This window comes from Microtus ochrogaster, unplaced genomic scaffold (assembly GCF_000317375.1).
Source record: "Microtus ochrogaster isolate Prairie Vole_2 unplaced genomic scaffold, MicOch1.0 UNK103, whole genome shotgun sequence".
NCBI classification, from domain to species: Eukaryota; Metazoa; Chordata; class Mammalia; order Rodentia; family Cricetidae; genus Microtus; species Microtus ochrogaster.
In genome coordinates this window covers 25,729-42,022 of record NW_004949201.1, presented here as the reverse complement: position 1 = coordinate 42,022, position 16,294 = coordinate 25,729, and the positions used below count along the sequence as shown (strand labels likewise).

Here is a 16,294-nt window from a genome sequence, read left to right as displayed (position 1 = left end):
GGACGGACATGGGGAAGAAGGGTGCCCTGAGAGCTAAAAGGGAAATGACTGGAACAGGAGATTGCTGGTTTAGGAGGGGCCAAAGAGGTAGTCCTGGGGTGCCCCCATCCCCACATCCGCAGATTGGCTAAACACTCACCTTGGCCATTTTGCTCTTATTGTCGGCCGTCAGAAAGGACATGTTGTTGATCTCATTCTGGACCACAAAGTTCTGTTCCTCTCGCTTAAAGTTCTGGTGGGGGAAGCAGTGTGGGGCTCAGGCCCAGAGACAGGGAGGAGGCACCCGCTTCAGAACTCAGGAAAAGGAGAGTGGTGGGGGCAGGGACTTGTGTGGGTGGGTGTTCACACAGGGATAGGGACTCACGTGGGACTTGGACCAGTAGATGAAGATTTCGCCCACCATCCTGAACAGCTCCTCTGCGTTGGGATTGGGCTCTGTCAGCCAATGTGCCCTGGGGTCCAGGAAAGAACAGGTAAGGTGTGCAGGTGTCCCCAGGGGACAGGGTCACCCAGAGAGACTCAGAGGACCTCATGGGAACCAAGAATGTTCAGTGTGTGTGTGGGGGGGAGGGGGGTAAGGAAATCTGGTCAATTCAGTGAAAAATTAAAATTCCAGCCCTTAAAAAAATTTTAATTTATCCCAGGAGGACTTGGAACTCACAGCAATTCTCCTGCCTCAGCTACTTGAGGCATACCACTGTACCCAGTATGGAATTTTCTATTTACCTTTCTAACCACTATGAACTGAAGATAGCTGATGCTGATAGGAGGATAAAAGTGTCTTCTGCTGTTGTTTTTTTTTTAAAAAGCAAGTCCTATATTATTGTGTGTATAGTGAAAAAGCTCCATGTCCAGCATCAGGGGAAGGATAAAGAGGCCTTGTAGGGACGGGCATGGCAGTACACCCGTACCCCCAGCTCCAGGAGGCTGAGCCATCAGTCTGAGGTCAGCGCAGGGTAAATGGCATGTTCCAAGACAGAGTGGACAACAGGGAGAGAACCCGCTGCAAGCAAAACAAAAGGAAGAAGCATGGTGCACTGGTGCTGTGCAGCCGGCACCGCTGGCTGGGCTGTGTGACAGCTGTCACAATTCCCTTAGTCAGTAGATCTGTACTCTGCTCAGTACCCTCTCTTCCCTACGTTAACCAGAAGGTCATCCCAATAGTCCAATTCTCTTCTATGCCTAAAGATAAAAAACGTGGTAGAGGGAGAGGAGAGCGGGGTCAGATGATCCGGTAAAGCCCTCTGCTGTGATCCGAAGGAGATGGTGCCAGCAGAGTGTTCTGGGATGAGTGCCTGCCCTCCTCCCTTTCTGCTTAGACAAGAAGGAAAACAAAAACAACAACGAAAAACCCCACAACAAATAGAGCCAAGCTGGGAGAAGAGGAGGTTTCTATTCAATACAATTTTGTGTCTAAATCTGAAGGTTTCTAGTCCAGGATGCGTCAACAGAGATCAGCATAATTTTGCTCACAAAACTTATGGCTGAACTTGGAAGGCTGAGGCAGGACATTTCTCTGCGTTTACCAGTCTACACAGAGAGACTCGATCTCAAAAAGACAAACAACAAGACAGCAGCAACGACAAAGACCGCATGCTGATTTGGTAGTGATGAATCGCAGTCCAAAGACCGCATGCTGATTTGGTAGTGATGAATCACAGTCCAAGGCAGTCCAGATTTGCAATGGCACTTGCACAGAACGCACACCACTACTTCCCATTCTGCCCCCTGGCAGACATAGCTAATCAATCATAGAGCCCAAGGCAACCTTACAGTCTTTTTCAATCCAGAGGGATTTTGGAGTTCAAGCTATGTAGCTAGTACTTTTGGTTTTAGGAAGATATTAGCTGGCATGCATCTTTTTCTTTTTTCTTTTTTTAAAATTTATTTATTTATTTTAGGTATATGAGGTTCTATCTGCATGTATGCCTTTGTGCCAGTAGAGGGCATCAAATCATATCATATCCCAACCATATGGTTGCTGGGAATTGAACTCAGGACCTCTGGGAGAGCAGCCAGTGCTCTTAACTGCTGAGCCATCTCTCCAGCCCCGTGCATCTTTTTCTTAAAGACCTATGTTCTTGGGGGGACTATTAGGCTAACCAGATGCCATCTAGGCTCCTCTTTTCTCTCTGTGGAGGAAAGCCTGACCATTGGGCTTCACTACAAAAGCTAGGCACTTAGTTCTACACACAGGTAGACATGGTGCTGGAGGTGGGGTGTAATAAGTCTCCCTGTAGTGCATGCTCTAACCCTCATGGGGTAAGGGAGCAGAGGAGACAAACCCAGGAAGGTTGAAAGTGTGTGTGTGTGTGTGTGTGTGTGTGTGTGTGCAGGCACTTGCCACTGCATATAGTGTTGTCCTTGCTACCTTGTTTGAGACATGCTTGTTTGTTGTCTCCACAGGGCTCCAGGCTAAGTGGGCTACAGGTTTCCAGACACTGTCCCATCTCCACTTCCCATCTCACCATAGGAGCACAGGGATAGCAGATGTGATCTGCTGCGTCTGCTTTACATGGGTTCTCGGGTTCAAACTCAGGACCTACCACTTCACCCACTCAGCCATCTCCCCAGCTCAGAGGGGATAGGGAGGGGAAAGGGCTGGACAGGGCTGAGTGGGGTTGGAAGAGCCCACAGCGGTTGAGGAAGCCTGAGTCTGGCCAGGGCTTGCTGACCTGTTGTTGTCCACGTAGCGGATGAGCAGAGGGTAGAGGGCATACAGGTCCCGGCAGAGCACGGAGAACTCGTCCCGCACCAGGAGCTCGCCCTCCTCGGCTTCTGCCTTGGCCTCTAGGCGCAGCTGCTCCTCTTCAGCCACCACCTTCCCTGCACGCTTGCGCAGTCGCCCAATGGTGGGGATGAAGTGGGAGCGCAGGAGCTCAGGTCTGGCACGACTCACAATGGGCTGGGCAAACACTGCAGGAGGGTGGGTGTCTTTCACTCCTGACCTCTGGCCTCCAACATAGCCCCTGACCCTCATTCCCAGCCCATCCCCTCCCAGAACCCCCTATTCCAGGGGCGCCAACACACTGCCGCCCCTGGGGACACAGTCCTGCATACGCACCAGCCAGCCGCTTCATCCACGAGGCCTCGTCGATGCCCAGGTTGTTGACGATAATGCGAAGGATGTTCCCCAGTAGGGAATTGAGGTGGTCGGAGGTGACGGCTGTGCAGGGTGGCGGAGCCCCTGCAGGCAGGGCTGGTGGGGGCGCCTCGGGTCCTCGCTCCCACCAGCGGGGCAGGTAGCTGCACAGCATGGGCAGTGTAATCTCGATCACGTGTGGCATCTCCGTGTAGCGCGCCCCGGACTCAGCCAGCCCCCCGATTTCTGCCATGAGCCGCTCTAGCACTGGGATGTCGGGACACATCTCCTCCACACTGTTGGGGAGCCCCAGGACTGGGGTGCAGGGACAGGTTAGGGTATGCCAACTGTCACTGCTCTACAACCGGCTCTGCAGCCCACCTGCCACCAATGAATCACCTTGTACCTAGAAGAGTCCCCAACACCCCGTCCTTCCATCTCACCTGCCAACCCAGGTTCCTTTCACAATCCTTCCACTGAAACCCAGTGGCCCCCCGAATACTTTATGCCCCAAATCTGATTCACCCCTAAAGTCACACTCATGTGCAAAATTTGGCCCCAATCCAAACATGCACTCCTGACGTGGGACTTGTCTCACTCTGTAGACCAGGCTGGCCTTGAACTCACAGGGGTCCACCTGCCTCTGCCTCCTGAGTGCTGCAAGTAAGGGCGTGTGCCACCTTGGCTAAAATGACATGGAACTTCCTCACTGAACTTCTGAAGCAAGAATCCCAATTGTTTTATCCAGACATGGTCTCGGGCAGGCCTTGAACCCTAAAAGCACTTTCCGACCCTGATCTCCCCCCCCCCCCGCGCCCTTTCTGAGATAAGACACAGTGAAATAGCCCGTGCTGGCCTGAAACTCAGCCTGCAGAGAGGAGCCAGCTTGAGCCAGTTCCATGTTTCTATACTCCATTGTGTCCCTTGGAACTCAGTTTCCCTGTTCCCTTCCATAGGCTGGAAATAGATAGTTGGGGATGGGGTGGGGGGAAACTGAGTCTCATGCAGCGCAGGCTGGCCTCAATTTTCACTAAGGAGTGAAGATGACCTTGAACTTCTGACCCTCCTGCCCTTTCCCTTCCAGGGACTGGGGATACAAGCTACCGCCACCACAGCTGGCTGGGTTTGGGGAGACAGCGTGACCAAAGGACATTTTCTGAGACCCACACCTGGCTCTAACCCCGGGGCTGTGAAGACGGGATGTTTGCCTGTGGCTTGTCTAGTCACTTCTGAATCTTGTCCCTAAGTGGCACTCCACAGATACTGAATGAAAAACCCTCTCACTCAAGCCTCAAGGATGCTGGGAAGTACCCGAATCCCCAAGTACCAACTCCGTAATGAACCTCACAGCTCCCAGTTCACTCTGACCCCACAATTCTCCCAATGCAGGGGCTTGGGATGGTCCCCTAGAGCATGGCCAGGGCGTGTAGCACTTCTACCCAGGAGAATTCTCAGCGGCTCTGTGATGTTGAAAGCAGCCCCAGCCCACACAACTCACTGGCCCGCTCTCGAGGAGACTTGGTGGTGTAAACGGAGCAGGCGTTGTATTCATTCAGCTGAGGCTCCAGAAATGCCACTGGCATGGCTGCGGCCAGGCGGGCCAGGCATTCCCCGAGGGCTGGCTGCAGCCTGGAAGAAGGGCTGCAGTTAGCTTCCGTGCATCCTTCCGCGGAATCCTGAGCGGAGTCCCATCCTGCACAGAAGCGCCCCTCCTGGTCCTCTCAGGCGCAACTCTTGTGTGCAGCCTTCGCTGCGCGCCTTGCAAAGACTTGTATGCAAACTGAAATGTCCCCAGCATGCTGCCGCCCCGTTTCTCTGCATCTCCTACCAGGTCAAGCTTACTCCCCAGAGACTAGCCGCTCAAGCACACTTAGCAAGTGTCTGTCTGTCTGTCTGATTTCCACACTCTCCCAGATCCCACAGTCTCTGCTTTTACGTCTGGCCTTTCTACTACGCGCCCTCTTGTGGGTACTGGGGTGAACTTCAGCTATCTTGGTACAGTGGCAGGGCCAAGATTAAACATCTCCAACTTTGCATCCCAACTCCACTTCACAGGTCCCCTTCCTTTCCCCATAGCCCCAGAGTATGTCCCAATTTCCTTACTTTTCCACGTAGGGGTTCCTGGTGGTGCCCAGAGAGTAAATACTGCACAGCGTTCGGTAGCAAGACACTTGCACGTCATCCACTGAGGAGAGGGGAGGAAGAGGGAGGGTCTGGGCTGTGCCCATCATGTCAGCCCACTACCTACCACCTTCTCTGTCACCACATGGCCGGTGGGTAAGAGATGAAGCCATAGAGCCCGCCCCCCAGCATTTATGCTTTGTGATTCAGCCAAGACCAAGTCTCTTTTAGCCTCAGGTTCCCCATCTGTGAAGTGGGATCAATATAGTACCTTCCACATTGGATGGTTTGAGATCAAATGAGTTTATTTATTTTTAATTTGTGCTCTTAGGGATAGAACTTGGAACCTCACACACTCTAGGCAAGTGCTCTGCTACTAAACTACACCCAGTCCTCAAATGGATTAATATCTATCTATCTATCTATCTATCTATCTATCTATCTATCTATCTATCTATCTAGATATTTATTATGCACACAGTGCTCTGTCTGCATGTATGCCTGCATGACAGAATAGGGCACCAGATCTCATTACAGATTGTCATGAGTCACCACACACTGGAGAGCAGCCAGTGTTCTTAACCTCTGAGCCATCTCTCCAGCCCTGGATTAATTCTTAAAAAGCACTTAGAAAAGAGGACACAAGATGACAGTGGTGGTGCACACCTTTAATCCCAGCACTTGGGAGGCACAGGCAGGTGGATCTCTGTAGGTTCAAGGCCAGCCTGGTCTACAGAGTGAGTTCCAGGACAGCCAGGGCTACACAGAGAAACTCTTGGGGGAAAAGAAAGGAAGGAAGGAAGGAAGGAAGGAAGGAAGGAAGGAAGGAAGGAAGGAAGGAAAGAGGACACAGGAGGTGCTTACTAAAGGGTAGTTGTCTGTTTTTCCTTGACCTCTTAGATGAACATGTCAGTACTTCCTCCAGGACAAAGCACACACAGGAGCGTGTGACGTTGGGTGTGATCCCACCTCCCAGAGGGCCAAAGTAAGAACACTGACTATACAAATGCGTGAGACAAAAGGAGGTCAGGGGAGGTCAAAATTGAGAAAAGACAACTGAGAGAAAGCCGAATACAATAGAGTGACTTCAGAACATCTGTATTTCTCCTGTGTGTGCACGGTATGTGTATGTGTTCTCCTGTGGTGTGTGCATGGTATGTGTATGTGTTCTAGTGTGTGTGCACATGGAGCCCAGAGGTCAAAAGCAGTCAACTGCTCAATTTCTTTCTTTACAACTTAATTTTTAAAAAATATTTATTCAAAGTTATCTGTGTGTTTTATTTTTTAAGATTTATTTAATGTATAAATGCTCTATCCGCATATATACCTTTATGACAAAAGAGAGCACCAGATCTCACTATAGATAGTTATGAGCCACCGTGTGGTTGTTGGGAATTGAACTCAGGACCTCTGGAGGAGCAGTCAGTGCTCTTAACCCCTAAGCCATCTCTCCAGCCCATAATTTAAATTTTTAAGGACAGGATCTCACTATGTAACTTTAGCTGGATTGGAACTCACTGTGTAGCCCTGACTGATCTGGAACTCACTACATAGATAAGGCTGGTCTTGAACTCACAGAGTTCAAGAACTCACCTGCCTCTGCCTCCCAAGTATTGAGATCACAGGCCCAGCTCACCTTGGTTTCTGAGGAAAGGCCTCTCACTGACCCTGGAGTTCACATATTCTGCTAGTGGAGCTGGCCAGCGAGTGGGCCTCAGGGATGTCCTTGCCTGTCCTCCCAGCACTGAGACTGCAGGTACATGCCACTGCACGTGGTTTCTACAAGGATAAAGGGATCCAAACCCAGGTCCTCGTGCTTAAACAGTTTTTCCAACTGGGTCATCTCCCCAACTTTGGGAGTATGAATTTTTAAAACTTAAGGACAGCTGAGTTCCATGGTGCATGCCCGTAATCTCAGCACTTGGGCGGTGGAGGCAGCAGGATCAAAGATGAAGGCCTGGGCTGGGCATGGTGATACAGGCCTTTAATCCCAGGACCAGGACTTGGGAAGCAGAGTCAGGAGGATCTTTGCAAGTTCAAAGCCAGCCTGGTCTACAGATCAAGTTCCAGAACAGCCAGAGTTACACACTGAAACCCTGTCTTGATTTTTTTTTTTTTTGGTTTTTTCGAGATAGGGTTTCTCTGTGGCTTTGGAGCCTGTCCTGGAACTAGCTCTGTAGACCAGGCTGGTCTCGAACTCACAGAGATCCGCCTGCCTCTGCCTCCCGAGTGCTGGGATTAAAGGCATGCGCCACCACCGCCCGGCTGAAACCCTGTCTTGAAAAACCAAAATAAAACCCAAACCAGCAACCACACACAAAAAACCCCACAAACAAACAACAACAACAGAAACAAAACTGAAGGCCAGCAGGATGGTTCAGCAAGCAAATGTATCTTCTACCAAGCCTGACAACCTGAGTTTGATCCCAGAACCTATGTGGTGGAGGAAGGGAACCAATTCCCTCAGATTTATTGTCCTGTGTCCTCCGCTAATGTTGGCATGATTCTACCACACAATAAAGAAATAAATGTTTTTGTTTTTTAAAAAAATCCACCCCAAACTAGTAAAGATTCTAATTTCAAATAGGAAGTGAGTTCAGGCACAGCTGTACTATAGCCTACAGCCTCCAATTCCTGCAGACCTCACCCTCACACACGCCTCCCACCCCAGAAGCAGTAGCACCTACTCTGGTTTGAATGTAAAGCATTTCCCTCAAAGGCTCACATATTGCAGAATCAAGGCAGTGCTGTGCAGATATGGAAGTCTGAGATCTGATTGGGCCATAAGGGCTCTGATCTCATGCTGCTGGTGGATTCATAACTGGACAGAGACGGTGGAAGGTGGGGCCACATTGAAGGAAGTAGATCCTTACAGACAGGCCTTTGGAGGGTATGCCTTTTCTCTGCCTCTTTATCTCAGTGTTTCTCCCCGGTTCCCATGAGGTCAGCAGCTTGCTAGTGTTCCTGCCACCATGATGCCACCAGTAAAGGGAGCCAAGTGACCAGTTACTGAAACTTCTGAGAGTGTGAGTCCAACAGATCCGTCCTCCATCTGAATTGTTTCTTTTAGCTAGGCCGTCACAGGGAGAAACCCTGACTAAGGGACCCTCCTAGACCGTTCATCACAGGGCTGCAGCAACTTCCTGCTGCCTCTTCCTCTGCCTGGGAGGACGCCAGTGAGGCATAGTGCACCATGAGGGAAAGACAGTGCTTTAGAGAAGGCAGAGCAATGAGACGGAGGGAACTTGAACTTCTGCTCTTAGGACTTTATGATCTACTTTGGGGACTGCTACATTCAAGAGAAAGAAACTTCTAGCTTCTTTGAGTTACAGTGATTAAGGGTCATTGGGTCTCTGGTGCAAGTGTATGTGCGGTGCTGGAGATGGAACCCAGCCCTCTGTGCATGCTAGGCAGGGGCTCTACAGCTGAGCCACACCCCAGCCCCTCACTGGGGGATTCTAGGCAGGGGCTCTACCACTGAGTCACACCCCAGCCCCTCACTGGGGGATTCTAGGCAGGGGCTCTACCACTGAGTCACACCCCAGCCCCTCACTGGGGGATTCTAGACAGGGGCTCTACCACTGAGCCACGCTTTTAGCCTTTCATTGTGCAGTTTAGGAGAGCTATCACTGAGTCTTGTTCCCAGCTCTTCACCACTCAGTACCAGCCCAGTAATCCACTATTGAGTTACATGTCTTCAGCCCTTGTTTTCTTTTTGCTTTAGCCCAGGCTGGCCTAGAACTCCCTATATATAGCTCAGGCTGGCCTCAAACTTGCAGTCATCCCCCTGCTTTAGTGTCTTGAGTGCTGAGGTTGTTTACAGCAGCACCGCTGTGGCTTTTGAACTCACATTCAGTGAATGCCTTCTGCTCTGCACACTTTATGGACTCTGTGCTTTGGCTATGGAAGAAAGCATACGCTCTAACACCTAGTGACCACCGCATGCCTCAGGCCAGGCAGTGCTGGTCAAGCTGACGCCCCACCCCTGCCCTTGCCCTCCGTCTCAGGAGTCCTTACGGATGACATCGTCTCCGAACTGGTGTTGGGCGATGTGCTGGAAGAGGGTGGTGAGGACGGGCAGCAGGGCCACCGTGGTGTAGGTGAGGTTCTGGCCCACGCCCTTCACCTGGGTGCGCGCCTGGGACACCTTGCCTAGCCGCAGGTTCTCCACCATCTTCTCAATGTCCTCGGACGCGCTCTCGAAGAAGGAGCGGAGCCCAGCCTTCACAATCTCGGGGCCTGACTTCATCACCGTTCTAGGAGGGGTGTGCACAGCTGCAGAGGCAGAAGCAGAGGCCTCCCTCTCCTCCCTTCCCCCCTCCTCCCATTCCTCTTCCTCTTCTGAAGTCTCACCATGTCACCTAGGTTGGGTTTCAGAGAGTATAGGAGAACTGGGTTTGAGGACATGATTCAAGTGTGTATGAGCGCCCCCAGCCATACCTGGCGTCCAGAGAACGTGCCAATATGTGAAGACAGTTGACCACAGCTGGGGCATCCGTCCCTGGGAATGGAACATGGGCCAGGCTGAAGGAGGGGCCCCAAGCCAGCATGTCCTCATATCCATCACAACCCCCTCCTCTCTAACTCCACTTCCTGGCTAGGTTCATAGCTACCCCACCTAGGCTCCACAGTCCCCCGGGTGTCCTTCCCACCCCCGGCCCTGACTGCCCTCCTACCCTTCCTCCCTCTTCCTTCTAGCTCTGTCCTCTCAGGGCTGAGCCTGTGTGGGACAGTGGCCTGCATGATTAACTTCCCCACCTCCAGGATGACCCAGTCCAGGTTCAGAGAAAACAATAAACATAAGAAGGAGCCTGAAGCTGGAGTTCTTTCTTCCAGGTGGACTTGGCGACAGAGGAAGCAAGGGAGACCTGGCCGAAAGGCTCAGACGCAGGGCTACTTACCAAAGAGGGAGACTCGGTGGCGGACAAGAGCAGCAAGCTTACAGAAGAGGCTGAAGAAAGAGAAAGGAGCAGAAGGACAGAGGAAGAGGGAGTGAGGAAACCAACTAGATGAAAGATGGTGATGAAATGACCAGAGGAGACAGGAGCCAGAGGATGGGGAGGGGACAGAGCACAGGTGGCAGGGCAGGCAGAATGAAGGATAAAGAGATATAACCCAGCTTGGAAGCCACAGACAAGGACTGCAGGAGTGGCTCATTTGGAGAGAGAGTGATGGCCTAGAATCCCCCAGTGAGAGGCTGGGGTGTGGCTCAGTGGTAGAGCCCCTGCCTAGAATCCCCCAGTGAGGGGCTGGGGTGTGGCTCAGTGGTAGAGCCCCTGCCTAGAATCCCCCAGTGAGGAGCTGGGGGTGTGGCTCAGTGGTAGAGCCCCTGCCTAGAATCCCCCAGTGAGGAGCTGGGGTGTGGCTCAGTGGTAGAGCCCCTACCTAGAATCCCCAGTGAGGAGCTGGGGTGTGTTCACTGATAGGCTGCTTACTTAGCCTATGTAAAGTTCAGTTCTCAACACTGCAAGAGACGAAAAGTCACAGCAATAACTGGGCAGTCGAGGTGATGGAGGCAAGGCTGCCTCTGTCATAGTGATCAGTCTGTGTCACTTAAGTCTTGGGAGACCCTTTAGTCCCAGGGAAATTTGGACAGTTGGTCACTCTAGAGCATCCCAAGGCAGAAACACCCACCAGAGTCCATAAGAGTCACGGTCAGGAATGAAAGGTTTGGGTAAGGTCAGAGGTCATAGGCAGCTCACCTGGTGATCATTTCCTTCTCCTTGTTGGAGGCATGGCCACCACTGCCCAGCACTTTGGCGGGTGTGGACAGGAAGTAGAGACAGTGGTTGGTGAAGTATTGGTTGATCAAAGGGAGCAGAATCTAGACAGGAAAGGAAATGGGGTGGGTAAGGGGTACAAGGACTCTTCCAGAACACAGCGCCTCCAGTTTCTGAGTCCACCTCTCACCTTGGCAAAGAATTTAATCTCCTGCTCATGTGGAGACTTCTCTACTCGTCCACTGCTGACCACAGCCTCTGTGGGAAGGGCAAGAAGGGGTCGTTGTGGGTTTAAGCAGAGGAAGGGACACCGGGGATAGTCAGGAAATGGTGGCAGATAAGTTCTCTCCCGCTTTTTTTCATACCTGCCCTGGCCACACTCAAGCCAGAGGGCCTCTGACCACCTGGGTGAGGTCCCTACTCAGAGCCGACCTGTGGCTCCACCTTTGTCCGAAGGACAAGCTCTTGTCTCCCATCTACCCGCCAAGCCCAGCTCACCTCACCCCATGTCCTAGCACTGTCCCCTCCAGATGTTCAAATGTTCCCCTTTACCCCTTGGTATCTTGGCATAGATGCCAGTGTCCTCCATCTCTTCCTTGAATACGCTATTTAAATGGCACCTGGTTCCACACTACCCCCCCACCCCCAGTTCTCGAAATCCTCTTCCATGACAGTAGAGCCGTCCTGGAACACACAGTTTAGTTAGGTGTGATTCTGCCTGACTCCAGAACAGGGATGCAGATGAAGAAGATCTTTGTCTTCTCCCTGCTAATCAATCCATCCCCATCACATCCAAAGCAGAGTCTGGCCCGGAACTGATGCTCAGTAAGCACTTTTGGGGAGAAGTCGGTGACCTGGTGCCCTAGGTGAATCTTCCTGGTGCCCTACGTGAATCTTTAGGGATGACATGGAAAGTGGGGAGGGAATTCTTCCTACCCAGATGGGCGATGAACTCCTGGGAAATGTCCATCCAGCGCAACAGCTGCTGCAGGAAGCCAAAGGCAAAACGCTTCTCAATGGAAGACGTGTCCAATTCCATGTCCTTAAGGCCTCTGCATGGAGAGGCAGAGAGGGGTCAGCTCAGACATAAACCCTGGTGGTCAGCCTGTGAATGCTGTCTTTCCTCCAGGTCTTCCTCCATGGGCCTCTTCATCTCAGGTTGTTTTCCGACTCTTGCTTCCCCAAGCTCTATTTGTAGCCCTATTGTTCTCAGCTCCACCCCTTGGCTTCCTTATGGCCCCGCCTCTGTTCCCAAGCCCCGCCCCAATCTCCTTCCTCCCAGCCTGCCTGCCTGTGGTGGCCTCTGCCCAGGTTCCCGGCTCACGTGCCTGGTGACAGCATAGCCATTCATCTGCAGAAACTTCAGCAACTCCTGAGCCTTCTCTCGGTCCCGTGCCTTCTCCTTAGCCGTGAGCGTGTCGTAGGGGACCAGCAAGGGATGGGACCCACCCCCTGGGGACGACAAAGGTTAGAAGTCAAGGGTGGGGAAAGGCATGTTACTCTCACTGCGGTTCTTGTGTACCTGCACAACTAAAAAGGTGCTGACAATGCCAACATCGCTTGCCAATGCTGGACTGTAGGGCGGTGGAGCAGAGTAACACCATGAAGCCGGGACTCGAACCCAGGCCCCGTGACCGCAGGACTTACGAGTGGGGGACCGAAGAGAAGGGAGAAGGGGCCAGAGGTGCGGAGGAATGGGTGTCCTCACCTTTGGCCTCCAGCTCTTGCTTCTTCTTTCGCCCCCATGTGTTGTGGTAATTTTCTGCCAGTTGTTCGGCCATGGCCTGGAAGTGGGACGCAGGAAGTCAAGGACCATATGCAGGAGGCCCCTGTCCTTCCCAAGCAGAAAGTCGATGGCCTCACCTGCAGCTCCCGGGACAATGTAACCCCGCTGAGGTCTGGAGGCTGGGGGTTGTAGCCCTCTCGAGGGTCATATGTCTGAAAAGGCAAGAGGGGCAAGATCCTGATTGTATTAGTAGGAAGCCCAATCAGCTCTGACCCTGCCTCCAGAAGCCTCCCTGAGCCAGTCAGTCCTTTTAGGCCCTGTCGCTAAGACACTCTCCACCGCTCTTCAGTTCCTCAGACCCGTGGCTGTCTGTTTGGTACAGAGATTTCTGCTCAGGCTGCCCCTTCTTACTCTACCTCCCCACTGCCAAGCCTCATTGGAACTCCAGCCATCCAGCCACACCTTTTCATGACCCCTCTACTGTCTGGCTCCGCCCCTCCCAGTCCCACCGCATCAGATCCACCCTTCCCGGCCCCTCCCCTAGCTCAGACCTTCACTGCCAGCTAGCAGGCTCACCTGGGCAGTCTGGGATATCTTCCTTGTTTTCTTCTTCTCTGTCTTTTCCTCCTCACCCTCCCTGGCCTTCTCTACTGTCCACTCCCAGGCAATCATGGCCTTCAAGGACTCCTTGATGGGCCAGCGGTAAATCTCTTTGTCCTAAAGCGGACAGAGGAAGCAGAGTTGACAGAATAGGACCAGAAGGAAAGCCTGGTTCAGGTTCCCTGGTCTCTACAGGCTTAAGGGGAAGAACACCCCCACCAAGGGCTAGAAAGTAGGAAGTGGAGCAGTCAGGATTCGAACCCAGGACTCTAATCTTCTTTGTAAACAAGTGTTTCAAATACAGTCCTAGTACCCATTTTCCAGAAGCCTCAGAGAGGTCTCGCTACCAAGAACTCTTTCTAAGAAAAGGGACATGAGGGTGCTGGGGTCCTCAAAGGGAAGCAGCCAGTCTTGCCGGAGGGCAATCCATTAACAGACACCAACCTATGAAGTGCCCCACTCTTCCCCGGACCCCTAGATTTTGGAGTTCCATTCTGACCTCTGACCTCAGGCCCTAAGGTTTGGTCACCTTCTCTGAAAAGGTCTTGTAGGGTCTCAGCATGGGATGGGTCTTGAGCTCTTCATCAGCGTTCTCCCCGTAGGACCAGTTGTTCTGGATCTAGAGGTGGAGGCAGGGTGAGAGGTGGGGCAGCCTGCAGGGCTGAGGGTCCTAGGAATGGCTGCGGGTCCAAGACAACCCGGGGTCTCAGAGAAGACATGGGGCTTGGGAAAAGAGGGAGACCCCGGGGTTTACCTTGTCGAAGGCCCATTTCTCGTGGGTGTACTCTGCAAACTTGTTAATGAAGGAGTCCAGCTTCTCTGGAATGATGACGCTGTAAGTAGAGATGGGACCACAGGCAGTGGGGTGGGGCTTTCGTCTCCTTCTGGAACCTTCCTTTGCCCAACCTAAGCCCACACTGTCTGTCCCCAGGTCTCACTTGAGAGTCTCCACAGGCCGGGGATCAAAGTTGCCTTCAGCATCCACTGTGGCTTTTTTCTCTGTCTTGGACGAATAGGAGGCATCTACGTAGTCAGGAGGCAGCGCCCCCGCAATGGCACACAGACAAGGCATGGCTATTCGGTAGAGCTCCTGGTCGTATTTCTGAGGGTGCCAGGGACGAAGGGGAGGATCATGCAGGCTTCCCTTCCCCCTAATGCTACAGCCCCAACCCACTCTCTTCTCTCTGAACCCACAAAGCTGCTAGTCACTCTCCCTACAACCCAGACCTCACTTTGTCCTGTTTTGTTTGTTTTAGACAAGATCTCATGGAGACCTGGCTGTCCTTAAACTTGCTATATAACCCGAGCGACTTTGAATTCCTAGTCCTCCTGCTTCTCCCGACCCCTGGACACAGGTGTGTGCGACCCCATCTGACAGGGATCTCATTTCAGATCTTCGAGATTGAACCCAATCCCCCCACAGGCTCCTTTGAGACCCCATGGGTGCCCAGACCTTATGCGCCAGGGAGTCAAAGATGCCCCAGAAGAGCTTGCGTGTGAGGTGCAGCTCTTCCTCAGAGGTGATCCCGAAGTTGGCCCAGCCTGTGGGGAGGCAGTAGTACTTCCAGCAGCGCTCGTAGTGGTTGGTGAGGAGCTGGGAGCAGAGACACAAAGGGAGGCATAAGCAGGTGGCAGGCGGCGAAGGCCCCAGGAGGCAGCGGGTGTCAGCGCTTGCAAATGAGATGCTAATAAGGGGAGGATGATATGCTCGTTAGAGAACGAGCCTGGATAGCTTATTATGTAGAGTTAGTGTTCTCAATGAGAGCCATGATGGGCATTAAACTACGGCTGCGGTTTGTCTGTTGTTTTCACAGACATAGGCAAGCTAAGAGTCTCCTGGTAGAGTTGTGTGCACACTATTGGGATGATCTGTGCTTATGCAAATGAGTATGGCAAATAGAAACATAGGCAGCGCCCCATGCAAATATATGGTAATCAAAAAGGCCTCCACTACCCAATATGCAACTTGGAGTTGGGGCTAATTTAGGAATCTTATGCAAGACAGTAAGTGGGGGGGGGGGAGCTCCTTATGCAAACTAGCATGCAAATGACAAAGTGGGAGAGACAGTATGCAAATATTCAGAATAGCTATGGTACTGTTTATTCAAATAAACGCAGTCATTTAAATACTGGAAGGCTGGTGGTCTGGGCATGTGAAGAAAATGCTAATCGGAGAAAATAGTGCGCCCATGAAGATATATGTTAATTGAGGCGGGGGCTGGCTTACTTAGTTAGGCGGTAATTAAGCGGTAATTAGGGAATGTTAGCAGTGCCAATGACGCGCAGCGAATGTTATGGGAATCCTAGTCGGCAAATGAGGATGCTAATTGGCTTCCTCGGGTTCCTCGTCCGCAAGTTAGCTGTGGTGGGCGTGGCTAATACGGATGAGCCCACTGGTCCGGAGGCAGAATCAGAGTGCGCGTGAGAAAAAGACAGGCTCCCGCTGAGGACCGCCCTCACCTTGAGTGGCATCTTGGCAAACTCGTTGAGGATGGGTACGTCGAACACCAGGCGTCGAAGCAGGTGCTGCAGCATGGACGGGCGGATATACCTAAGGAGGACACGCCCAGAGGGGGCAGAGAGCTCATACGAGGCTCCGCCTCACGGCCCCGCCCACGCCGCACCCACCCGGACCCCGCCTCACCTGCAGAGTGCCATGAGGCAGTCCTCGATGACATCACGTTGTGCCTTGGTGAGCGAGCGGCCCCGCGACAGGCGGTACACTGTGTGCAGCATGGAGTCCACCATGATGGCGCGGTGCTCGGTGCCCGCAAAGAGGGGCGCGCACTTGGTGATGAGCGGCAGCACGGCCAGGCACAGGTAGCGGTTCAGCGCCAGCGCCATCTCCGTGGTGCTGAAAGTAGCCTGGGATACAGGGTGAGGTCATCAGGCCCGCGGCACACCCTAGTGTTGCCTTGGTACCGAAATTTCTAATCAGTCATTCTCCTAACTCACTCACACTCCTCCAGATCTCTACCCACATCCTTATTACCTGGGCAATAAGTAATAAATCTCTCTCTCTCTCTCTCTCTCTCTCTCTCTCAC

The 16,294-nt window shown here is 52.6% G+C and overlaps 1 protein-coding gene across 1 annotated transcript in view; it reads right to left on the bottom strand.

Moving 5' to 3' along the window:
- Positions 1-16,294, bottom strand: part of LOC101991252 (ryanodine receptor 1) — a gene marked incomplete at its 5' end in the record, with an annotated part of 90,102 nt that overhangs the window by 50,302 nt on the left and 23,506 nt on the right. The window contains 22 exons of the mRNA XM_005371303.2: positions 140-232; positions 365-452; positions 2,676-2,916; positions 3,065-3,397; positions 4,581-4,711; positions 5,186-5,267; positions 9,221-9,459; positions 9,644-9,704; positions 10,105-10,154; positions 10,906-11,027; positions 11,114-11,181; positions 11,860-11,975; positions 12,252-12,375; positions 12,632-12,707; positions 12,787-12,861; positions 13,226-13,366; positions 13,779-13,868; positions 14,004-14,082; positions 14,188-14,351; positions 14,703-14,843; positions 15,710-15,800; positions 15,894-16,114. Of these exons, the coding sequence (XP_005371360.1) occupies positions 140-232; positions 365-452; positions 2,676-2,916; positions 3,065-3,397; positions 4,581-4,711; positions 5,186-5,267; positions 9,221-9,459; positions 9,644-9,704; positions 10,105-10,154; positions 10,906-11,027; positions 11,114-11,181; positions 11,860-11,975; positions 12,252-12,375; positions 12,632-12,707; positions 12,787-12,861; positions 13,226-13,366; positions 13,779-13,868; positions 14,004-14,082; positions 14,188-14,351; positions 14,703-14,843; positions 15,710-15,800; positions 15,894-16,114 (2,826 nt within the window). The remainder of the gene's footprint in view (positions 1-139; positions 233-364; positions 453-2,675; positions 2,917-3,064; positions 3,398-4,580; positions 4,712-5,185; positions 5,268-9,220; positions 9,460-9,643; positions 9,705-10,104; positions 10,155-10,905; positions 11,028-11,113; positions 11,182-11,859; positions 11,976-12,251; positions 12,376-12,631; positions 12,708-12,786; positions 12,862-13,225; positions 13,367-13,778; positions 13,869-14,003; positions 14,083-14,187; positions 14,352-14,702; positions 14,844-15,709; positions 15,801-15,893; positions 16,115-16,294) is intronic.